Source organism: Oncorhynchus masou, chromosome 9, assembly GCF_036934945.1.
Source record: "Oncorhynchus masou masou isolate Uvic2021 chromosome 9, UVic_Omas_1.1, whole genome shotgun sequence".
NCBI lineage: Eukaryota > Metazoa > Chordata > Actinopteri > Salmoniformes > Salmonidae > Oncorhynchus > Oncorhynchus masou.
Window position 1 is genome coordinate 42,576,005 of NC_088220.1, and position 25,087 is coordinate 42,601,091.

A 25,087-nucleotide genomic window follows, 5' to 3' on the forward strand; every position below is an offset into this window, starting at 1 on the left:
AGGCTATCACTGTGAAAAGTCAGAGGAGGGGGTGGGTCCAGAGGATGGGCGTGGTCCTCCCTTATATAAACAGTGCCAAGCTCTCTCTATGAGGAGAGCCTAAAATAGGTCTTATTATTTGTCAGTTGATAACGGTTAATCAAACAATGTAGACATATAGTTTCACCATGTGACAAAAAAGCTGACAGCCATCATATTCCCCATACTGACAGTATAGCCATATTGAATACACTGTTTTGATAATTTGTCACACTAGTAACTAGTGTACACTTTCTACTTTTTGGCTCGCTCCTGACAAAGCATGTACTGTGTTGGAATATACTGGGAACCATTAACACCTCATTTGATTTGGAAATGTTAACATACAAGTGGCTCTCATCTGTTTGAGCAAGTGATTGCTTTGGTAACTGGACTTCCAGATGAGGATATTTTGTGATGAGACCCAATTGCGCATGAGAAACAAATATATATATCACAAATTTTTGATGCCGTGTTATGGTAAGGATTTCTGGAGAAAAATTCAGACATTTGCGCAGAATTGCCAGTAACCTTTATGTCACATCTTCCACCGAAGTCGTTTCCTCTCCTTGTTCGGGCGGTGTTCGGTGGTCAGTGTCACCGGTCTTCTAGCCACCTTCGATCCATTTTTCATTTTCCATTTGTTTTGTCTTGTTTTCCTACACACCTGGTTTCAATATTCCTAATTTATTGTTGTGTATTCAACCCTCTGTTCCCCCCACGTCTTTGTGTGGAATTGTTTATTAGTAAGTGTTTGTGCACATGTTACTGGTGCGCGTCGGGTTTTGTACCCATGTCTGTTTATTTCGTTATGTCGTTGGTTTTACAATTAAACTGCTTAGGCTATTACCTAGTTCTGCTCCCCTGCGTCTGACTTCCATGCCACCAGTTACGCACCCCTTACACTTTAAGACTACACGGTTAGATACTTTAATATAAAACTAAGATCTACAACTGTTATCCCTGTAAAAATACATCTGTGATGAAGCGTTTATTTAATTACACTTTTTAACATGTCAGGAATGCATGATATCTTGCCAGCAGTAGAAACTGGCTGGCATGATTTTAGTGAAATCACATGGGTGTTTGTGGTTAATGTTGGTACTTGGTGAGTCACAGGGGAGGTGGAGGCACGGGTCATTGTGTCATGATGGGAGAACCCCCAGCCTACATCCCTTGGGTAGAGGGAATGGAGCAGATTAGTTTTACTTTCAGTTACCATCTGAGGGTATAGTGGTGGAGGGGGGAACTTTAAGAAAACCAAAAGGGTTTGTCCATAATCCATAAATAGGCACAAGTCCGTAGCTCATTGAATAAAGCAATGATCAAATCAAAGTTTATTTGTCACGTGCGCCAAATACAACAGGTGCATTCACCTTACAGTGAAATGCTTACTTACAGGCTCTAACCAATATTGCAAAAAAGGTATTAGGTGAACAATAGGTGAGTAAAGAAACAAAACAACAGTAAAAAGAGTAAAGTAAAAAGCGAGGCTATAAAGGTAGCGAGGCAACATACAGACACCGGTTAGTCAGGCTGATTGAGGTAGTAGATATGTAGACATGTAGATATGGTTAAAGTGACTATGCATATATGATGAACAGAGAGCAGCAGAAGCGTAAAAGAGATGCTGATTATTTGTGAGGACATAGGTAAATATGAACGAACCAGTCAGCACGTTATCAATGACAATCCATTATAATGCAGTTATCATAAGCATGTATGATCTGTTCTCTTTTAATCAGGCCCGTACATTCTTATAACAAATAAAGCATTAAAACTGCGGGGTGTTATATTATTATATCTACAGTACATCATATTCTAGATGCAAATTCATTGAATTAATTTGATATGATTGCCACTTTACACCTCCCTGGAGACCAGGTTTTAGTTCCACTGTTCACTGAAGTGTGTGCATCTGTGAGAAATCAGTTGACAGTTGCAACATCTGCCGGGGAATTTAGTTGCTCCAGCTGTACATATGTAAACCCAGTATAAATAAGTCTAGGGAGGGAGTTCACCGATTTCTGACATCTTTCAGCCGTGTGGAGACGGCTCATGAAACACATGCCTTCCGAGGGGCTAAAACCTTGATAAGACAAGTAGTCCAGGGACAAATGACTGAACAATATGGACCTCTGCTCAGTGTACTTCTAGTCTCAGATATATAGTATCTGCCGCCCCAGGGTCTGATGGGTATTTCCATCACAGAGGGGGGAGGATAAAAAGCAAACACTCGACATGGAAACTCCCAACAAATCCTGGAAATGAGACAAATAACCCGCAGCCAGAACAGGAAATTAGCCAGCATGGAGAGTAACAAAGCTTCCTCTACCAATGAAGAAAGAATAGGAGGTCATGCCATAGACATCAGTAAAGGCTGCGGAGGAGAGGACGGCTCATAATAATGTCTGGAACGGAGCGAATGGAATGGCACCAAATCATGTGTTTGATGTATTTGATACCATTCCACTCCTTCCGCTCCAGCCATTAACACGAGCGTGTCCTCCCCAATTAAGATGCCACCAACCTCCTGTGATAGACATAGGCGGAGTTCCCCTACAGGACTTAGTCACCGCCTTGACACTCATTGGGAGGTGTTCTGGATTTCAACGGGGCGTATGTTGGATCACTTGTCAAGTAAAAATAACTTAAAGGGAAAGTTGGAAATGTGGGATCAATAGGTTTTCTCAATAGGATCAAAAAGCAGGGATGTGTAGCTATCCAAGCCCCTATGAATTCCATCTGAATTACTGTATCGCTCCAAGAGTGTCCAAGAGTGTGACTCATCTCAGAATTGGTTGACCTTTAGAGCATCACCACCCTGGATGGTTCCTACCTTGAATATGTGGACATCTATAAGTACCTAGGTGTCTGACTAGACTGTAAACTCTCCTTCCAGACTCATATCAAACATCTCCAAACGAAAATCAAATCTAGAGTCGGCTTTCTATTCCGCAACAAAGCCTCCTTCACTCACGCCGCCAAACTTACCCTAGTAAAACTGACTATCCTACCAATCCTCGACTTCGGCGATGTCATCTACAAAATAGCTTCCAACACTCTACTCAGCAAACTGGATGCAGTTTATCACAGTGCCATCCGTTTTGTCACTAAAGCACCTTATACCACCCACCACTGCAACCTGTATGCTCTAGTCGGCTGGCCCTCGCTTCATATTCGTCGCCAGACCCACTGGCTCCAGGTCATCTACAAGTCCATGCTAGGTAAAGCTCCGCCTTATCTCAGTTCACTGGTCACGATGGCAACACCCACCCGTAGCACGCGCTCCAGCAGGTGTATCTCACTGATCATCCCTAAAGCCAACACCTCATTTGGCCGCCTTTCGTTCCAGTTCTCTGTTGCCTGTGACTGGAACGAATTGCAAAAATCGCTGAAGTTGGAGACTTTTATCTCCCTCACCAACTTCAAACATCTGCTATCTGAGCAGCTAACCGATCGCTGCAGCTGTACATAGTCTATCTGTAAATAGCCCACCCATTTTTACCTACCTCATCCCCATACTGTTTTTATTTATTTACTTTTCTGCTCTTTTGCACACCTATATCTCTACCTGTACTTGACCATCTGATCAAATATCACTCCAGTGTTAATCTGCAAAATTGCAATTATTCGCCTACCTCCTCATGCCTTTTGCACACAATGTATTGCACACTCTCTTTTTTTTTTTTTTTTTTTCTACTGTGTTATTGACTTGTTAATTGTTTACTCCATGTGTAACTCTGTGTTGTCTGTTCACACTGCTATGCTTTATCTTGGCCAGGTCGCAGTTGCAAATGAGAACTTGTTCTCAACTAGCCTACCTGGTTAAATAAAGGTGTAAAAAAAAGAGCAGGATTCCCCAACTGGCGGCCAGTGGGCCGAATTTGGGCCAGGGATGGTTTAATTTTGTCCTCCCAAGTTTTCTGAGCAAAAAAAAAGAAGATTTTTACATTTTCGTTGTTGGACATAAAACACCAGGATGATTTTAATTAAATGAATGAAATCTGTTTCAATTATTCCCACGCATAATAGAGAGACGTGATCGTATACAAATGTAAGCAACGTTTGAAATGATTATGTTTTAGTCAAACATTAAATCGGTTTGGGTTTCTTGCAGTCAATTTGCAGTTTAGAAATGATTTGTAATTCTGTTCCGGCCCCCTGACCATCCTCTCTTAATAATCACTGCTCTAGAGTTATGGACGGAGTTTGTGTTTGGGAGGGCAGGGCTGATAGTAATTTCTGAATGGCATCCAGTGTTTGACTATGAGATCTCCTACACGATAAACAACTATCTGATCTTATCCGAGAGAAGCCAATCAACTCTCACTGATCCTCACTCTAGTTGGCGCAATTGTGAACCTACGTACCAACTGAGTTCACCAGTTTTATTAATTGATCAATGTTTGGTTGCTATGACAACTGCACCGAGTGGCGCTGATAGCTCAGTTGAAGCATGATGGGTTTGGTTCCCATGTGCATCACATCTTTTAAACATACAGGTCAGTGGAGGCGGCTGAGGGGACGACGGCTCACAATAATGGTTGGAACGGAGTGTCAGGATTTGGCCAGGGTTGTTCCGGGTTTTTGTCAGTAGATGTCCCCATTGTGCTTTTTGTCCCTGTGTTTTTCCCTTGATCCCCATTATTGTTTGCACCTGTGTCTCGTTTACCCTGATTGTATTTAAACCCTTTGTTTCCCTCAGTTCTGTGCTCTGTGTTTGTATGTTAGCACCCTGCCCTAGTGTTCTGTGTGCTCTTGTCGATTCCGGGTGACGTTCTTGTGGTATTCTGTTTTTTTGTTTTTGTTTATTTTTGGTGAGTTTCTTTTGAGTTCTTTTGTGTTTTTCCTACCACCTTTTTGGATTTGCCATTTTTGTATTTTTGGATTTTTTCTTTATTAAATTCACCGTCTTAAGTACTGCTGTGTCTGCCTCATCTTCTGGGTTCTGCTGTCTATTCGTGGCTCAGTTGGTTAAGTGACTGTTTCTCACTCCGGAGACCCAGGTTCAAAACCGGGTCCTGACAGAAACACAGAGCCAAAAATGAACCCAGAGGCAGCCAGTTCCCAGGACCTTTTTGCCACGCTGTCCCACCACCAGGAGACTGTCCAACGCCACGAAGCCGCCCTGGTTCAGCAAGAGGCCTTAATGGCTAGACATTCTCATCTTCTGTCGGAGATGCTGACTTCCATTAAGCAAATATCTGATCGACTTACCCCGGCAACAGTTCCCGTCCCAGTACCTCAAGTTCACGTACCCATGGCAGTTAACCCCCTGGCTGAACCTCGTCTTCCACCTCCCCAACGGTTCTCAGGTGATCCAAGTGCTTGTAAAGGGTTTCTCACTCAATGTTCTCTCTCCTTTGAGCTGCAACCCTCGTCGTTTCCCACCGACCGGTCTAAGATCGCATATATCATCACCCTGCTGTCGGAAAAAGCCCTGGCCTGGGCTACTGCTGTGTGGGATGCCCATAGTTCCTGCTGTGCCAGCTACTCTGCCTTTGCTGAGGAATTCAAACGAGTGTTTCAAGGCCCAAGCAGTGGTTCTGACTCAGCCAAGCAGCTCCTGACTCTCCATCAAGGTTGGCGCAGCGTGACGGACTATGCCATCCAGTTCCGCACGGTGGCAGCAGCGAGTGGCTGGAACAACGAGGCGCTCACGGTGTGCTTTCTGAAAGGCCTTTCCGACACTATCCAAGATGAACTGGCCACTCGGGAACCACCGGACAATCTCGAGTCCCTGATCAAGTTGGCCTCACGCATTGACCAGCGTCTGAGAGAGAGAGAACTCAACCGTAGACCTCTAGCTCCTATCAGTCCCAGCTCCGAGTCCCCACCTTTATCATCACTGGCTCCAAAGGAACCCATGCAGATTGGACGCATCTCCCAGGCTGAGAGAGACCGCCGGATGAGGGAGCGACGCTGTCTATATTGCGGCAAACCGGGCCATTTCCGTTCCACGTGTCCCGGGCTCCAGGGAAACGCTCTGTCCCGTACAGACCGGGGGGAACTGTAACGGGAAACATAACCTCCTCCCATCCGTCCAACTCCCGTCTGCTCATTCCAGTCACCCTCTCCTGGGACAACCACAAGCTTCACCTTCAAGCCTTGGTAGACTCTGGAGCCGCAGGTAACTTCATGGATGGTGTCTGGGCGAAGGAGAATGGCGTTCCCTCTGAACTTCTAAGTGACCCCATGAGGGTTACTACATTGGATGGAAGCCCTTTGGGATCTGGACTTGTCACTCATGTCACTACCTCCTTGAGACTTTCAGTTTCACAACACCAGGAATTGATGAACTTTCATTTGATCTCCTGTTCCGAGTTCCCTCTCGTCCTTGGATACCCCTGGCTTCACAGTCATAACCCTCACATCGACTGGTCTGTGGGCACTATCAAGCAGTGGGGTCCTACGTGCCAAGCTACTTGTATTTTCCAGAATTCCCCGAGTTCTACTCCCGAGTCTTTAGAATCCATCGACCTGACCCGAGTTCCCGAGTGTTACCATGACCTCAAACTGGTGTTTAGCAAACAGAGGGCCACCATGCTACCACCCCATAGATCTTACGATTGCCCCATCGACCTGTTTCCGGGCACTTGCCCCCCAGGGGTCGGATCTTTTCCCTATCTCCACCCGAACGAGCTGCTATGGATACCTACATCAAGGACTCTCTGGAAGCAGGCCTCATGCGTCCATCAACCTCCCCGGCGGGAGCAGGGTTTTTCTTTGTGGCCAAGAAAGATGGTGGGTTACGTCCTTGCATCGACTACCGGGGACTCAATGACATAACCGTCCGTAACCGTTACCCGCTACCCCTTATGGCCACAGCCTTCGAGCTGCTCCAGGAAGCAGTTGTTTTCACTAAGCTTGACCTGCGGAACGCATACCATCTTGTGCGGATCAGACCTGGTGACGAGTGGAAGACCGCTTTCAACACGCCTACTGGTCACTATGAATACTTGGTGATGCCCTTCGGCCTGACCAACGCCCCAGCGGTGTTCCAAGCGCTCATAAACGATGTGCTTAGGGATATGCTTAACATATTTGTGTTCGTTTACTTGGATGACATCCTCATCTTTTCGAGCTCCCTTCAAGAACACACTAAGCATGTCAGACAAGTACTCAAACGCCTCCTGGACAGCCATCTGTACGTTAAGCCGGAAAAATGTGAATTCCATTCATCCCGAGTACAATTCCTGGGATTTGTAGTGGAACCCGGTCGAATCCAAATGGACCCTAGGAAGGTAGGGGCGGTAGCGGATTGGCCCACCCCCAAATCCGTTAAGGATGTTCAGCGTTTCCTGGGCTTCACAAACTTTTACCGCAAGTTCATCAAGAACTTCAGTTTGGTGGCAGCTCCTCTCTCAGCTTTAACCAAAGGTGGCAATGCAAGGTTTTTTTGGGGAAGAGAAGCTGAGACGGCCTTCCAAGGACTCAAGCAGCGCATCCTCTCTGCTCCCATCCTGATACTACCGACTACGGATGAACCATTTGTGGTGGAGGTAGACGCATCAGAGGTTGGTGTTGGAGCTGTCCTGTCTCAGAGGGGTGAAGACAAGAAGCTTCATCCGTGCGCTTTCTTCTCACACCGGCTTACCCCGACTGAGAGGAACTACGATGTGGGGGATCGTGAACTCCTAGCGGTTAAGATGGCATTGAAGGAATGGAGACACTGGCTCGAGGGGGCTTCTCACCCGTTTCAAGTGCTTACGGACCACAAAAATCTGGAGTATATCCAGCAGGCGAAGCGATTGAACTCTAGACAAGCTAGATGGTCTCTTTTCTTCAATCGATTCCAGTTTATCCTCACCTATCGGCCCGGGTCGAAGAATCTCAAACCGGATGCCCTGTCCCGAGTCTACGCTCCTGCCATTCGAGATGACACGGACATGCCTGTCCTTCCTGCTGCTAAGATTGTGGCTCCGATCTCGTGGCAAGTTGAGGATACCGTGAGACGTGCTCAAGCTAGCGAACCGGACCCTAAAGGAGGCCCTGCCAATCGGTTGTTTGTCCCCAAGGCAGTGAGGACTCAGGTCCTTCTGTGGGGGCACTCCTCTCGCCTCACCTGTCATCCGGGCGTAGGTCGCACCTTGGAGTTCATCCAGCGTAAGTTCTGGTGGCCTACCATAAGAGAAGACGTTGCCACTTTCGTCAATGCCTGCCCCGTGTGCTGCCAGGGCAAATCTTCTCACCTCCGCCCTCAAGGACTCCTTCATCCTTTACCTGTTCCCCACAGACCCTGGTCCCATATCTCATTGGACTTTATTACTGGACTTCCTCCATCCCATGGCAATACTACTATCCTAGTCATAATCGACAGGTTTTCAAAGGCGGCCAGGTTCGTCCCTCTGACTAAGTTACCTTCTGCCAAGGAAACGGCTGAGTTGGTAATTAATCATGTGTTCCGAGTCTTCGGCATTCCTCAAGATGTGGTTTCTGACAGAGGTCCCCAGTTCGCCTCAAGGTTTTGGAAGGCCTTCTGCCAACTCATGGGGGCTTCTGCCAGTCTATCTTCAGGGTACCATCCGGAGTCCAACGGCCAAACAGAGAGGATGAATCAAGAGCTGGAAACCATCCTCCGATGTATGACTCGTGACAACCCGTCCACATGGTCATCCTTTATTATTTGGGCCGAATACGCGCACAACACCTTGCGCTCCTCCTCCACTGGTATGTCCCCGCACGAGTGTCAGTTTGGCTATGCTCCTCCATTGTTCCCGGACCAGGAGGCAGAAGTCAGAGTGCCTTCAGCCTTGAGGTTCGTCAGACGCTGTCGGCTTATGTGGAGGAAGACCCGTCTTAATCTGATGCGTTCCTCACAGAGGTATCAACAACAAGCCAACAGACGTCGCCGTCCCGGGCCTACCCTGCGCCCCGGCCAGAGAGTCTGGCTTTCCACAAGAGACTTACCTCTACGGGTGGAGTCTCGCAAGCTGTCCCAAAAATACATCGGTCCCTTCAAGGTTGCCAGGAGAGTTAACCCAGTTTCTTATCGCCTACACTTACCCAGATCCCTTAAGATTAATCCCACATTTCATGTGTCATTGTTAAAACCTGTTGTTTTTTCTCCCCTTGTCCCGGCAGACAGACCTCCCCTCCGCCTCGTGTCATTGGAGGCCAGCCGGCTTATACCGTCCACCGGATACTGGATTCCCGCCGGGTGCAGCGGTCCTGGCAGTATCTGGTGGACTGGGAAGGCTACGGTCCTGAGGAGCGCTCCTGGGTTCCTGCCAAAGACATCCTGGACCCTGACCTCATTCGTCAGTTCAGGGTCCTCCACCCTGAGAGAGCTGGTAGGAACGTCAGGAGCCGTTCCTAGGGGGGATTCTGTCAGGATTTGGCCAGGGTTGTTCCGGGTTTTTGTCAGTAGATGTCCCCATTGTGCTTTTTGTCCCTGTGTTTTTCCCTTGATCCCCATTATTGTTTGCACCTGTGTCTCGTTTACCCTGATTGTATTTAAACCCTTTGTTTCCCTCAGTTCTGTGCTCTGTGTTTGTATGTTAGCACCCTGCCCTAGTGTTCTGTGTGCTCTTGTCGATTCCGGGTGACGTTCTTGTGGTATTCTGTTTTTTTGTTTTTGTTTATTTTTGGTGAGTTTCTTTTGAGTTCTTTTGTGTTTTTCCTACCACCTTTTTGGATTTGCCATTTTTGTATTTTTGGATTTTTTCTTTATTAAATTCACCGTCTTAAGTACTGCTGTGTCTGCCTCATCTTCTGGGTTCTGCTGTCTATTCGTGGCTCAGTTGGTTAAGTGACTGTTTCTCACTCCGGAGACCCAGGTTCAAAACCGGGTCCTGACACGGAGCGAATGGAATTAAGGTGCCACCAACCTCCTGTGATACAGGCATGCATTTCAGTTGCCTTGAATAAACCTGTCTCGTAAAAATACTATTTGTTCATTAATGTGTTTGCAACACTACTGTTATTTGATATACTACTTACTATTTACTTTTATCCTTTCTTACATTTGAACAGCTGAAGCAAGCACACAACCTTTCTTCGGGTAATGTACCTTTCCTAGTAAATCATTTTTTTGGACCAGGATAAGAAAAAATGGAAACAACAGATATGTCACAAACCTATGGAGCAATGATACAAGTATTAACATAAACATTGTGACAAATATGTGTGATATCTGGAGTGTTACTGGAAAAGCAGAGCTGGCTGGAAATGTGTTACTTGCCATTGACCTCCCTCTTCCCCTTCCACGGAGCAGAGGGAAAGAAAAGGCCTATCTCAGGGAGACAGACTAGCCATATCTCCATTAGACACACATCATCTGGAAGTGAGCCCCTCTGGAAAACCACCTCTTTGAGGAAGTCCCAAATGGCACCCTGCTGCCTATGTAGTGCACTAATTTTGACCAAGACTCATTACAAGTAGTGCAGTATAAAGGGATTAGGGTTCCATTTGGACAGAGGTGTGAACTAACTAATTACAGCTACTCTCGTTACTGTAATTGACTAGCTTTTCCAAGTACTTATACTTTGAATATTTTTGAAAGTCAGTAATTTTACTTATACTTGAGGAAAATTGCATTATAGTAACAGTACTTCTAGTTGAGTAGGATATTTTAGTACTCTTAAAAGATACATTTTGTGAGTGAGGGACTGAGTGAGTGAAGGAAAGAGTGTGAATGGGGGAGTGAGTGAATATTGGAAAGGACCCTGGACAAGTAACAAGTAACAGAGGGGGGAATGAGGGATTGAATAAGTGAAAAAATTTGACATGTTTATTTATGGAGTCTGTATATATACTGTATATAGAAGTCTGGCAACTTTGTTTATTAACTTTATTTTGTATATATTTTTTACCAATACATCTTCATTGCTTTGAATGTTTAAGTTGACAAATGTATATTTTTAGTATATTTTTGACAAATCCTTCGTTTTCACTCTCCTTGCTGCAACTCATAAAATAAATGAAAACGTAGTTCTTACTGTACATACATTTTCTCTCATGTGTAACGACGTTCAGGTAACCTTCGCGAAATTAGCTAATTATCAAGGTCACTGTTTTTATTTTAAATTACTTTTGCTCTGAGTACTTTTAAATGAGCTACTTTTTAATTTGAATGTATTTAAAAAATAAATAAATTGACACCAGTAATTTTACCTCTACTTGAGTAAAATGTCATTAAAGAAACAATAGTCCTACTTGAGTAGGATATTTCACTACTCTTTCCACCCCTGCATTTTGAATGCAGATAACCTCTTTGTCTATATGAACAGGACCCTCCATGTTGACCAGTGGGCTGCTGGGGGTCTTGAGTCGGCCGTTACACATGCAGGGTCAATACATGTTATCACACTAAACAAAGAAGGTATCCATGTGGACCTAATAGCTGTGTTGAGCTTATTTATTGTCAATAACAATAACATAACATTGGTCTCTTCTTATATACAGTAGGTCGATAGTTCTCACACCTTGGACGGTAGGTGATAAACACACAAATGGACAAAAATGCTTGCATGCACACGCACAAGCACATGCATGCACAATTGTACGTATGTATACACACACACACACACACACACACACACACACACACACACACACACACACACACACACACACACACACACACACACACACACACACACACACACACACACATGCACACACAACAGTCAGCTGATCCTTTTGACTGTGAAAAGGGGGACTGTTCGATGGTCAGGACAATGGGTATCATTGACCACTCGCTCACGGTCAGTAAACAGCCAAGCAGCATCGCATAGTGATAAACCCCACTGGTGGTGTGTAATATAGGATGGGCACCATGACAGTCCCATGGAGCTTCTGGAGGTCCTGCTGGTCTCTGTCCTTCTTCCTCATCCTGGCTCTGAACACGCACAGTGCATGGTCCTCTCCCGATTTCTCCGGTAAGTGTGTTTTTGGCCTTTGTTATTGCTGTTATAGAGAAAAAGTGGGGAAAATAGATACTGGTATGGCTCACTCAGCACTACATGCTGTGTAGAGAGGAAGCCTACGCAAGACACGAGCAGCATCCCAAATGGCACCCGGTTTGCTCACAGGGCTCTGGTCAAAGTTGTGCACTATGTAGGGAGTAGGGTGTCATTTGGGACGGTACATTCCCTGATTTATCTCCTGGACATCCTGTGCCAACAAACAGCGGCAGCGGTTCACTGTGAGAGACAATTGTCAGGGTTAAAGCACCCTGTCCTCCTCATTGACAATAATGTCATTATAATAACCATTATAATTCTGAAAATATAATTATTGTTTAATTCTCCACATATCACTGATAAAGGCCATGCCATTATCTGTTTCAATACACATATCAAGCAAACATAATCTAGAAGTATAGGCCTGAGTAATAGTATTTTGTTTTGTAGTTAAATAAGAATGACATTGACACCCGTTTGAGCTGATAGCAGTGATTAAGTACACCACCCCGTTCATGAAAATGGTTTGCTCATACAGACTATATATATATATGCTATATAAAGCAGGCATCAAGGCATTCAGTTACTGTTTATTTGAACGTTACAACTGGCAAAACGAGTCACCTAAGCAACTTTCAGTGTGGTATGATCGTCGGTGCCAGGCATGCCGGTTCCAGCATCTAAGAAATGGCCTGACTTCCTGTGCTTTTCACCCACGACAGTGTCTAGGGTTTACGGAGAATGGTGCCACAAACAAAAAGCATTCAGTCAGCGGCAATCCTGTGGGCGTAAACAGCTCGTTGATAAGAGGTTTCAAGGAGAATGGTAAGAATGGTGCAAGCTAACAGGTGGGCCACAAACATACAAATAACGGCACAGTGCAACAGTGATGTGCAGAACGACATCTCGGCACAAAAACTCGTCGGTCTTTGCCACAGATGGGCTATTGCTGCACACCACCACAACGGATTCCAATCCTATCAGCTAAAAACAAGAAGAAGCAGCTCCAGTGGGCACACAATCAATAAGACAGAACAATTGAGGAGTGGAAAAACATTGTCTTGTATGACAAATCCCGGTTCTTGTTGTGTCATGCTGATGGCAGTTAGGATTTAGCGTAAGCAGCATCAGTCCGTGGCCCCATCTTGCCTGGTATCAATAGTACAGGCTGGTGGCGGTGGTGTAATGGTGTGGGGAAGGTTTTCCTGGCACATGTTAGGTCCCTTGATATTAATTGAGCAATGTTTCCATGCCATGAAGAAGTCAGGCTGTTCTGGAGGCAAAGGAGGGTCCAACCTGGTACTAGATGGATGTACCTAATAAAATGGCCAGTGAGTGTATTTGTGTTGTCCTGGTTGCATATTCATTGATGAATGTCAGACACTTCAGCATGACAACAGACAGAGATGTTACATGATGATTTGTTTGCACAAGATAGACAGCCAGTCCATGCAGGGTGACCACTACTGACCAGTGTTGCCTTTGTCTGGGGCTTGTCATTGTCACTCCATCTCTATATCTGACCATTACAGGAATCAACATCTGTGTATGGGTGTGAGCAATGAGCTGCTCTAAGAATAGCACATTGTGAGGGAGAGACTGGTACTGCCCTACCGTGGCTCTGCAGAGCTGCATAACATTGGGGAACACAAAACAGACCCAGCCAGGAAGAGACAGACAGGGGCCAGGGCATAGAAATAGAATGACTAGAAAGGACATTCATTCTATTTCTATGGCCCAGGAAATCGCTGTGAAAATAAGATGAGTCCAAATCCAACAATAGAATAAGAATGACTAGAAGAGATTATTTCCCTTTATGTCAACGTTTTGTCCATTCTAGGAATTCTCTTTCTATGGATCCAACACTGTTATGAACTCTGTTATCCTATGTGATTGTGTATCATAGCACCACACTGCTCAGGAGAGCTACTCCCAATGTTTGGGACACAACCCTCTTGTAACCAGGGCTGGGTGACCATGAGTACAATGACACAGAACACAGAATGTGCAATGTGTCAAACTGTTGCTTCACAGATGAAGCCTAGTCCTCATTTAAGAAGCATTTTCAATCAAGGGAGATTCTCCATTAAAAGGGCTTTTTTGTCCAGGATAGGCTTCGTCAGTGTCAGGTAAACCTGCCAAGATGATCTATCAAATCAAATCAAATTAATATATGAAGCCCTTCTTACATCAGCTGATGTCTCAAAGTGCTAAAACCCCAAACAGCAAGTAATGCAGGTGTAGAAGCAACTGCATTACATGAGATGTAATGTAATTCCATTGTTAAAAGATGATGACTTAGGAAAAACAAACTCATTCTGTGTTTAATCAATTATTTTATTTGTATGGCAATTGATTTATTGCTAACTCTACTTTATTTGGTCTTGGTTGAACAAGTCAAGTGTATCAAGACCTATATGGCTTCTTGAATGTGAGGTCATCCTTTATTTCTTAAATATGTTTCATAAACTCTGAACAGCTTGTCAACTAGTAAAAAGCTGATTAAAACCACTCCCAGAAGATTAGATACAGACTTCAGAAAGTACACTACGTACACAAACGTATTTGGACACCCTATCAAATAAGTTGATATGGCTATTTCAGCCACACCCGTTACTGACAGGTGTATAACATCGAGCACACAGCCATGCAATCTCCATAGACAAACATTTGCAGTAGAATGGCCTTACTGACGAGCTCAGTGACTTAAAACATGGCACCGTCGTAGGATGTCACCTTTCCAACAAGTCAGTCTGTCAAATTTCTGCCCTGCTATAGCTTCCCCGGGTCAACATTAAGTGTTGTTATTGTAAAGTGGAAACATCTACGAGCAACAACAGCTCTGCCACGAAGTAGTAGGCCACACAAGCTCACAGAACTGGACCGCCGATTGCTGAAGCACATAGCGAGTAAAAATCTTCTGTCCTCGGTTGCAACACTCACTTCTGAGTTCCAAACTGCCTCTGGAAGCAATGTCAGCACAAGAACTGTTAGTCATGAGCTCACAAAATGGATTTCCATGGCCGAGCAGCCACACACAAGCCTAAGGTCACAATGCACAATGTCAAGTGTTGGCTGGAGTGGTGTAAAGTTTGCCGCCATTGGACTCTGGAGAAGTGGAAATGAGTTCTCTGGAGTGATAAATCACGATTCACCATCTGGCAGTCCGATGGACAAATCTGGGTATGGCGGATGCGAGGAGAACGCTACCTGCCGCAATGCACAGTGCCAACTGTGAAGTTTGGTGGAGGAATAATGGTCATCGACTGTTTATCATGGTTCGGGCTAGACCCCTTAGTTCCAGTGAAGGGAAATCTTAACGCTACAGCATACAATGCATCTAGAGAATTCTGTGTTTCCAACTTTGTGGCAACAGTTTGGGGAAGGCCCTTTCCTGTTTCAGCATGGCAATGCCCCCGTGCACAGAGCATGGTCCATACAGAAATGGTTTGTCGAGATTGGTGTGGAAGAACTTGACTGGCCTGCGCAAAGCCCTGACCTCAACCCCATCGAACACCTTTGGGATGAATTGGAACCCAAGATCAGTGTCCGACCTCACTCATGCTCTTGTGGCTGAATAGAAGCAAATCCCTGCAGCAATGTTCCAACATCTAGTGGAAAGCCTTCCCAGAAGAGTGGAGGCTGTGATAGCAGCAAAAGGGGGACCAACTCCATATTAATGCCCATGATTTTGGAATGAAATGTTCGACGAGCACATACTTTTGGTCATGAAGTTTATTTACACCCCTCAACCTTTTCCACATTTTGTTGTGTTAAAATTGATTCAATTTAGATTTTTTAATTTATTACGCTGGCCTACACACAATACCCCATAATGTCAAAGGTAATTCTGTTACTAGAAATGTTAACAAATTAATTAAAAAGGAAAAGCTCAAAACGTCTTGAGGAGTCAATAAGTATTCAACCCCTAAGTTGAGGAGGATACAGTTATCTGTAAGGCCCCTTAGTGGACTCTTACTCCAAAACATGCATCCTGTTTGCAACAAGGCGGTAAAGTAATACAGCAAAAAATGTGGCAAAGCAATTCACTTTTTGTGTCGAAAGTGTTATGTTTCAGGCAAATCCAAAACAACACATTGTTGAGTACCTGTCACCTCCTGGCCTTAGTTATCTTTGTTATTTGGTTAGGTCAGGGTGTGACATGGGGGATTTATGTGTTTCTCTGGTCTAGGGGTTTTGTATGTTTATGGGGTGTTCTCTGGTCTAGGTGTTTATGTAAGTCTATGGTTGCCTAGATTGGTTCTCAATTAGAGGCAGGTGTTTATCGTTGTCTCTGATTAGGAAACCATTTTTAGGCAGCCATGTTCTTTGGGTATTTTGTGGGTGGCTGTCTTCTGTCATTGCACCAGATAGGACTGTTTTGGGTTTCACATTTGTTGTGTTGGTATTTTGTAGTGTTCATGTTTTTGTCTTTATTAAACATGTTGAGCAATGACCACGCTGCATTTTGGTCCTCTTCTCCTTCAACGGAAGAAAACCGTTACAGTACCACTCTCCATATTTTCAAGAATAGTAGTGACTGCATCATGATATGGGCATGCTTGTATTCGTTAAGGACTGGGTAGTTTTTTTAAGTTTAAAAAAGAAACGGAATGGAATAACCTAAACCACAAGGCCAAATCTAGAGTTGCTTAAAAAGAAGACAGTGAATGTTCCTGAGTGGGGGAGTTACAGTTTTGTCTTGTAAATCTATGGGAAGACTTAAACGGTTGTCTAGCAATGATCAACGACCAATTTGATAGAGCTTGAAGAATTTTGTAGAGAATAACCTTTGAATATTGTACAATCCAGGTGTGCAAATCTCTTAGACTAACCCTATCACACCCTGATCTGTTGCACCTGTCCATGTGCTTGTCTCCACCCCCCTCCAGGTGTCGCCCATCTTCCCCACTATCCCCTGGGTACTTATACCCAGTGGTGGGCAGTCAGGGCCAGCAAGGCCTTCTCTGCTGGCCTAAACATTATCAGAATATAATTTAAAAAAAAATATATTTTCCCACAAATATGTATTAAATTATTCCCCAGAGTAAGAGTTACTCTTCATTTCATAGCGTTCCTCTTGGTTGCACTGCTTCCAGCCCCAGGTTGAGATTTTTAGGGCTGGTCTTTGTTAGATATTTTATCCAATCATATTCAGCCATCATGTGTTGCCAGGGGTCTAAAATCTGCCCCCAGGCCTTCAGAATCAACAGTGCGGGCGCTTGGAGCTGTCACGCCTTGGTCTTAGTATTTTGTGTTTTAGTTAATTAGTTGGTCAGGCCAGGGTGTGACATGGGTTTATGTTATTGTGTTGTCGTATTGGGGTTTTTGTAGGCATTGTGATTGTGGTTGATTAGGGGTGTGTTTTGTTTAGGTTTGGCTGCCTGAAGCGGTTCTCAATCAGAGTCAGGTGATTCTTGTTGTCTCTGATGGGGAACCGTATTTAGGTAGCCTGGGTTTCACTGTGTATTTCGTGGGTGATTGTTCCTGTCTCTGTGTAGTTTCACCAGATAGGCTGTAATTAGGTTTCACGGTCCGTTTTGTTGTTTTGTATTTGTCTCAGTTATTTTCATGTATTCGTCATTTGTTTCATTAAAAAACATGAGTAACCAACACGCTGCATTTCGGTCCGACTCTCTTTCGACAAATGAAGAACGCCGTTACAGGAGCTTAAAGTGAATGTAAATTAAAATTTAGTGTCAACCAATCAGCTTTAGAGTTGGCTATTGTACGCCTGCTGGCTGGCTCCAGTGTTACACAGGAGCCAGTTAGCAGGCGTCGTGCGTGCACGTTTTTTGATTGGATTACCAATATTGAGAGGTAGGTCCTATATGGGCAGGTCTCAGAACTAGGAAACTGAAATTGATCAACAAATTAATTCGCATACTACTAAGCTGTTTTTTCAACCCACAACAGCGGAAGGAGAAGACATCGATTTGGTCGAGGATATAATTATAATGCCATTCTCAAGACAAACTTTTCAAGAAAAGTTAGACATTGTCAGGAGAGGTAGACGCCGACGCTACAAAGCCTGTCACAGGCGGGAAAGGGGTTTGTTCGCCACTTTCAATTATGGGCGCTATCAATGACTCACAGGCTCCGAGAAGCACTGCAAACTCTACTGCTGGGAATGCCTATTATTTGCAAGTGATCGATTTGGTGTTTGGAGCCACACTGGCTTTGCAAACCTGAGTTGTCTAACCAAGGCAGCAACGAGACACCAAAGTACGGCTGGGCACTTACAAGCAATGGTGCTTTTGAAAACTTTTGGGGACACCCGAGTGGATCTTCGGCTCAACGAACAAGCGTGCAGGGCAACGAAGCTGCACAATGAAAAGATATTGTACTCTTCCCCTGCAATTCTCTGAATAAAAATGTCAATTTCAAGGTGACGCAACGCCTGGTTATACTGCGTTTCTGTCTAAATGTATAGTGTCTAGAGCCATGGCATCATAATGATGTTAATAAGAGGTGGATTAATTCGGGTGGGACTGTGTAGGACTCCACTGAAGGCCCAGGCCCCGGAACCACGGCACGCTTCTGCTTATACCTGTGTTTCCTGTCTGTTTGTTGCCAGTTCATCTTGTTGGTTCAAGCCTACCAGCGGGTTGGTTCAGCTCCTAGTCGCTCTTTTGCGTGTCCTCCTGGTTTTTGACCTTTGCTTGTCTTGACATGTTTTCACTTTGACAAACATGTTTTCACTTTGACATTAGGGGCATTGTGTATAGATGGGTAATAAATACAAATAAATTCAACACATTTTGAATTCAGGCTGTAACACTGCAAGATTTTGGAATAAGTCATACGTTTATAGGTCACATACACATGGTTAGCAGATGTTAATGCAAGTGTAGCGAAATGCTTGTGCTTCTCGTTCTGACAGTGCATTAACAAGTAATCTGACAATTCCACAACAATTTCCTCATACACACAAATGTAAGTGGATGGAATAAGAATATGTACATATAAATATATGGAGGAGCGATAGCTGAGTGGCATAGGCAAGATGCAATAGATGGAGTAAAATACAGTATATACATATGAGATGAGTAATGTAAGATATGTAAACATTAAAGTGGTATTATTTAAAATGACTAGTGATCCATTTATTAAAGTGGTCAATGATTTGTGTCTGTATGTAGGCAGCAGCCTCTGTGTTAGTGATGGCTGTTTAACATTCTGATGGCCTTGAGATAGAAGCTGCTTTTCAGTCTCTCGGTCCCAGCTTTGATGCACCTGTACTGACCTCGCCTTCTGGATGGTAGCGGGGTGAACAGGCAGTGGCTTGGGTGGTTATTGTCCTTGATGATCTTTTTGGCCTTCCTGTGACATTGGGTGCTGAAGGTGTGCTGGAGGGCAGATAGTTTTCCACCAGTGATGCGTTGTGCAGACCGCACCATCCTCTGGAGAGCCTTGCGGTTGATGGAGGTGCAGTTGCCATACAAGACAGTGATACAGCCCGACAGGATGCTCTAAATTGTGCATCTGTAAAAGTTTGTGAGTGTTTTAGGTGCCAAGTCAAATTTCTTCAGCCTCCTGAGGTTGAAGAGGCGCTGTTGTGCCTTCTTCGCCACACTGCCTTCTTCACCACAATTTGTCCGTGATGTGTATGCCAAGGAACTTAAAACTTTACACCTTCTCCACTACTGTCTCGTCGATGTGGATAGGGGGGTGCTCCCTCTGCTGTTTCCTGAAGTGCACGATCATCTCCTTTGTTTTGTTGACGTTAAGTGAGAGGTTGTTTTCCTGGCACCACACTCCAGTCAAGGGGTATGAATACTTTCTGAAGGCACTGCATGACACTGCATGACTGTTTGAACAGTGTTATATTGTACTGTTGGCAGTGCCTGCCTCTAAAATGTAAAATCAAATACAGTACAATATTTTGGCATAATAATCCCTGTTCTTGCTTAATAGGGCCTATTTCTTTGAATTGTTTTCTATGTGCATTTTCTGCTCCATTTCTTGAGAACTGGTGGATTTGATCAAAAGCATTGACAGTTGTCAGTTTGATCTTTGAGGTCTGTCTTATCTCCATGCATACCTTCTGTTCCTTTTCAGTGTATCTCCACACAATACTAAGAAACCACACTGCTCATGCCTGCGATGGAGACACCCTTTCTATCAAATGTCCCTCCAGAACCTCTGTGTCCGTCCTGTCAGCATTCTACGGACGTCGTGTCCCCAACAAGAACTTATGTCCCCCTGCAAACACAAACATAACTGAGGACAACACTGGATGCTCTTCCACTGTCGCTATCCAGGTACAGTATAGTAATTAGCCATACAGAGTTGTCCTCTATTACTGACAGCAAAACAGAAGCCAACTTATCAGCAGTTAGCTCCACAAGTTGATAACTTAAGAACATTGGACTCTTCACTTAAATAATATGAATCACATACTGTTAGGACTTACTACAGCAGTGATTGAATATGTTGTAGGTTTGAACCTGGGTATGCCTCAAGACTGTCTGCTGAGCTAAAGCCTTCTGATGAGTAACCTTGCCTGAGACCTAAGGACTTGCATGTAAATGTGCATATTTTTCTCACACTCAGACATTGTTGTATTGTCCCTGCAGAAAGTGGTGTCGGAGTGTCAGGACCGGCGTTCCTGTCATATACCTGTCATCAGCCCAGTGTTTGGTCAGGACCCCTGTCCCCTCACCAGCAAGTACCTCATAGTGTCCTACAAGTGCCGCCCAGGTGAGACTAGTCCACAGGGTTTGATTGTGTGAGGGTAACACAAACTGTCATAAAGTGTGATTGTGAATTTAGGAGACAAAAGATCTTGAATAGTACTCCACAACTGAATACATCAGATACATCAGGAAATGTATTATTGGACACTGAATAGGATAATATCTAATTCTATTGAAATATACAGTATTATACAGTAAGTTTGTCAGTGATCGATACTGCTGTTTTTATCTTTCAGAGCACCACCGTACTAGGTTGGTGTGTGAAAACGAGAGACTGAGGCTGGTGTGTAAGAATAACACTGTCCTGGCTATCTACTCGGCTACATTTGGCCACCTGCTGCACGGGAGTCCCAACTGTCCTCAGGAAACTGCACCACAGCCTGACATGGGTCTGAAACCATAGTCATTGGTGTGAAACAGGGAACTAAAGTGTCATCTAGTGGTCAAATACTAGGATAAAAAATTATGTGCATTTATCAGTACATAATCAATAGTGTGTGTTACTATGTTACTTACTACAGATGAGTAACACATGAGTAGGCATAAGGTACATGGATATACCCTTGACCTATGCATGTTTTCAACCTCTATATCCTACTGTATATCAGAGTCAGACCAGGATCAAATGCCTATTTTAAATACTTGTGCTTGATTAAGGTTGGTGTTTATACTTTAGGGACTAGTCCTTTTGCTTGTTTGTATCAGACTATATCAAGCACAACTCAAGTATTTGACTTATTTGACCCACATCTGATCAGTGTATACATCTATCCTTCAGAGTGTCTGTCACCATCTGCCCTGAGGAAGGTGTCACGCAGGTGTCATGGCCGAGCCAACTGCTCAGTGCTGGCTGACACTCAGAACTTTGGGGACCCATGTTTTCCTGGCACCAGGAAGCACCTGAGAGTGTCCTTTACATGTGGTATGTGACTAGAAGTCAAAGAGCCACAACCATGTGAGAGACACAAACATCATGGTGTCTATAACTCACAGTTGAAGAAATTGTTTTCATGGACTCACCAGATTACTGAGAAAATGTTTCAGGAGAAATTGATCAAAATGAACCCTCTTTTGCCTCACCAGTTCCTCGATATCTCTTGGAGGATGTGCGACGGAGTGGATCAACATCAGACCCTTTCTTGATCTCAGACTACACACATGGTAAGACACCTACAAATACATGTATCCAAGTAAATGTAGCTAGCTCAGCTACTAGTAGTGCAATTAGGTCGGTGGACAATATGATTTGCAGCCGTTGGGCAGAAGGCACAGTAAGTCCCTTCTCATCTGCAGGAGGCTGGTACACTGGCCCCGGCGTCATCAGGCCTCAAAACGTGCTTTATACCAACTCTCTGGAAATTTTTGACAAAATACTGGGTAGGTCTATTGTTTTCTGTGTGCATGTAGGCTGGTTACTCATTAGCAGGGTCTCTTTGTACTTTATATAATATGTCTTACTTAATGATCAGCAGGCACCCATCATTAGCCTGGTCCCAGATCTCTTTGTTCTGTATAGCTGTAGGATTTGGCAAGACAGCACAAATAGATCTTGGACCAGGCCAACCAATTGTAACTATCTCGATGTATAGCTGTCAATATAGGCTTTGTCTTCTATCTATTTCTCATTGAGCAATATCATGCTAATTTCACCCCAGACTGTGTGTCATCCCTCCACCCACAGGTCTTCCAGAGAGAGTGGCCCTCTACTTTGTCTCAGGGATCTGCGCTGGTCTAGTCTTCCTGCTCTGTCTGTTCGGCCTGCGCTCCACCTTGGTGAGGGACGTCAAGGACTTGGCAACAGAGCTGAGGGATGAGCTCAAGGCCAGCCGCAGACCCCGCCGGGAAGTCATGGAGGACCAGTATGACGACGACACTTCTGATGCCTCCTCCTTCCGCCGCCTCACCCAGTCCTACCGTGCGGCGGATATCTTTAGTCCAGCGACCATGACGGTGGAGATGGTGGAGAGGGAGGGAGAGGAGAAGGAGATGCCCAAGTTCGGAGACATCTGGCCCCACAGGGACTCCAGCCCATACGCCATCCATAAGATAATAGGGAATAGAATAGAATATCCATAAAATAAAAGCCTGCAGTGCCCGAGACTCCACAGGAGTAGAGTAGAATAGAATCAAATTGAATAGACATAAGATAAAGGCCAGCAGTGTCTGAATATCTATAGGTATTTTATTGTATTCTATACTACACACACAATAAAAGGCCTGAGAATCCACAGGAAAGCTTGTGGGAACAGACAGCAGCAACACATTAATCATAGACTGAAAATGAATATTTAGTAGACATCTATCTTTCCTTAATGTACGTTTTATATGATATGGTGTCCTAACCTCATTATATTCAGATAACTGGAATGAAGCACACACATAATAACAAGTTCAACATGTTTTTGGTTGGTGGGTTTCAATAAACGTAATAACTTTTTGCCTAGAAGTTTGGGGAAATGGTAAGACAATTTCAATTGCACTGAGTCAAATCAAATGTTTCTTTGATTTAGGTCTTTTTTGTACCATAAAATTCAACTTCATGTAGCCTACAGTAAACTGTCCAGTAGAGGACGCCATCCTCAAGCATAGTGTAGGTCCAGCTCATGCTATGGTATACAGACCTCCATTGTTCTCACAGTTTTTCCTAATCCACGTTATTGATAATCTTAGTCCAGGTAAGAGATTAGTAGCTGGAAACGTTTTTGAATACATGGATCCAATAGTTTTTTCAGTGTAGTCCCTAATTAGGTACTGTATTGCCCTAATACAGTGTAGAGGGGCTAAAGGGTTTTTGTGGGCTCATTCCTTATGGTATGATCAATTCACACACGAACAGGCTTTATGATTATCATAATGATATTCAATTGACTGTTCTGATGTAGCCTGTTTTCTTCTCCCGGACGACCTCGTCCCCACTGCTCTGGAGAAAGTATCCGTGCGCAAATGCTGCGAAGCGGGCAAGTTCATATGAGTGAATCTAACCAAATGTTGTACACCAATGGTCGCAACGCAAGTGCCGAGTTTTCGGGTTTATGTAGCCGCTGGATGGCTAGCTAGCCTGCCATTGAAGAGGGGAGAAGACAGCACCGCAGACAAGGTCCACGATGGAGAAGTTACTAGCAATATAATTCTTATCAAACTAAGGTAGCTAATTATGCCACCGGCATGTTGATTAGCACAGCTTGCACGCATTCTCCGTGTGCGTGTGGATGACACATTTTAAGCCAGAACCAGTCTAGCCCTATGAACATAGCACGCAGCCTACCTCTTGCAACAATTTATTGAACCAGCCAAGCTAGACTGAAAATTAAAATTTAGTAGACATTATTTTCTTGTCACTTCATGTTATCTTTCCTTAATGTACGTTTTATATGATATGGTGTCCTAACCTCATTATATTCAGATAACTGGAATGAAGCACACAGACTAGCCTGCCATAGTCTGTGTCCCTGCCCTCTCATGATTGCGGCTGGTTCCTTATTAGTGGTGTTTAAACTGCAAGAAGACAGGAGCTAAGGCTGTCGGGTCAGAAGGAGCCCAGGCTATTGTCGCTAGATAACTCGCTTAGTAACCACACGGCACTGGCTGTCAAGTGGTTGATGGTGGAATTAGCTAGCTACCTACCTAGCCTATTGCATGCTTAGCATTGCCCGCCCCCGCCCGCAGCTGTCACCCGGAAGGCCGCGGGTCAGGGGTGGGCCCGGGGATTGAACAACTTTCCTTGCCTAAAACGTCTGGATGGACCCGATTAAATATAGCTAGTTGCCTATAACTACCATACGCGTGTATATTATATAGCTGAGAATGGATTCCTCTTTGGCCTTCGGACGTGACGAGCAGTGTTTGGCAATATCCTTTTGAAAGTCTGTGCCATTTTTTTGTTTGTTCTGCTTTTAAAACCTAGCTAGCGTGCTAGCGTAACGCTAGCTAGCTAACGTTAGCTTCCTGAATATTGTCCAACTGTTTAGGTTCGCTTGCATTTGAATGTAAATTGAAACAGGACAGTTCGTGTAGCTAATACTGTCTTGCGGGTCAAATGTTTGGGTGTGCTACTCTGAACATGTCAGATGTTTATTGATTTGATAACCCATTTAGCCTAGTTACTAAACTAGTTAGATTGGAATGCTATGTTCAGAAGTGCATGCCAGTGTTGGTGGAATGCTTACAGCCTAACGTAACTAACGCTTGCTTTTTTTGCTTCAGTTTCCAAAACAATGTAGCTATCAATGTAACCAAATAACCCATTGCTTGGCCCATACAATCTATGGTCATGATGCCTTATTCTTTGAGGCTTGTGCAAATGTACTAACTTTAGTTAACATTTTGTTTCTTTAATAATACCACAAGCATTATAGGCTTTAGATACATTTTGAAGAATTTCACGACAGTCTTGAATAGTTAGTGGCTAAAATATTTGTTCACAAAATCATAGTCAATATTCTGGTCTTATGTTCAAGCAGG

At 44.3% G+C, this 25,087-nt stretch overlaps 2 protein-coding genes across 3 annotated transcripts in view; both read left to right on the forward strand.

Annotated features, from left to right (window-relative positions):
* Positions 1-11,716: 11,716 nt before the first annotated feature.
* On the forward strand, positions 11,717-23,072 carry si:ch73-335m24.2 (protein eva-1 homolog C). 2 transcript variants are annotated; one of them, XM_064974061.1, is made up of 8 exons: positions 11,717-11,903; positions 19,989-20,191; positions 20,507-20,630; positions 20,863-21,015; positions 21,405-21,548; positions 21,710-21,787; positions 21,920-22,003; positions 22,308-23,072. In XM_064974061.1, exons 1-8 carry the CDS (start codon positions 11,792-11,794, stop codon positions 22,700-22,702), a joined length of 1,293 nt encoding a protein of 430 aa, XP_064830133.1. In that variant the 5' UTR covers positions 11,717-11,791; the 3' UTR covers positions 22,703-23,072. The 2 variants fall into 2 exon arrangements, with proteins under 2 accessions (XP_064830133.1, XP_064830134.1); XM_064974062.1 differs by lacking the exon at positions 21,920-22,003.
* A 728-nt stretch (positions 23,073-23,800) lies between these two features.
* ocrl (OCRL inositol polyphosphate-5-phosphatase) overlaps positions 23,801-25,087 on the forward strand; it is a 37,307-nt gene continuing 36,020 nt past the window's right edge. Inside the window, 1 exon segment of the mRNA XM_064974060.1 lies at positions 23,801-24,474. Coding sequence (XP_064830132.1) covers positions 24,431-24,474 — 44 coding nt within the window. The 5' untranslated portion in view covers positions 23,801-24,430.

What these genes read in the sequence shown, in the direction of transcription:
- si:ch73-335m24.2 (XM_064974061.1), top strand. Translation starts at nt 11,792, where the DNA reads ATGGGCACCATGACAGTCCCATGGAGCTTCTGGAGGTCCTGCTGGTCT. An exon ending in TGCACCACAGCCTGACATGG is followed by an intron (nt 21,016 to 21,404) that starts GTCTGAAACCAT and finishes TCTATCCTTCAG; the next exon opens with AGTGTCTGTCACCATCTGCC. An exon ending in GAGAGTGTCCTTTACATGTG is followed by an intron (nt 21,549 to 21,709) that starts GTATGTGACTAG and finishes TTGCCTCACCAG; the next exon opens with TTCCTCGATATCTCTTGGAG.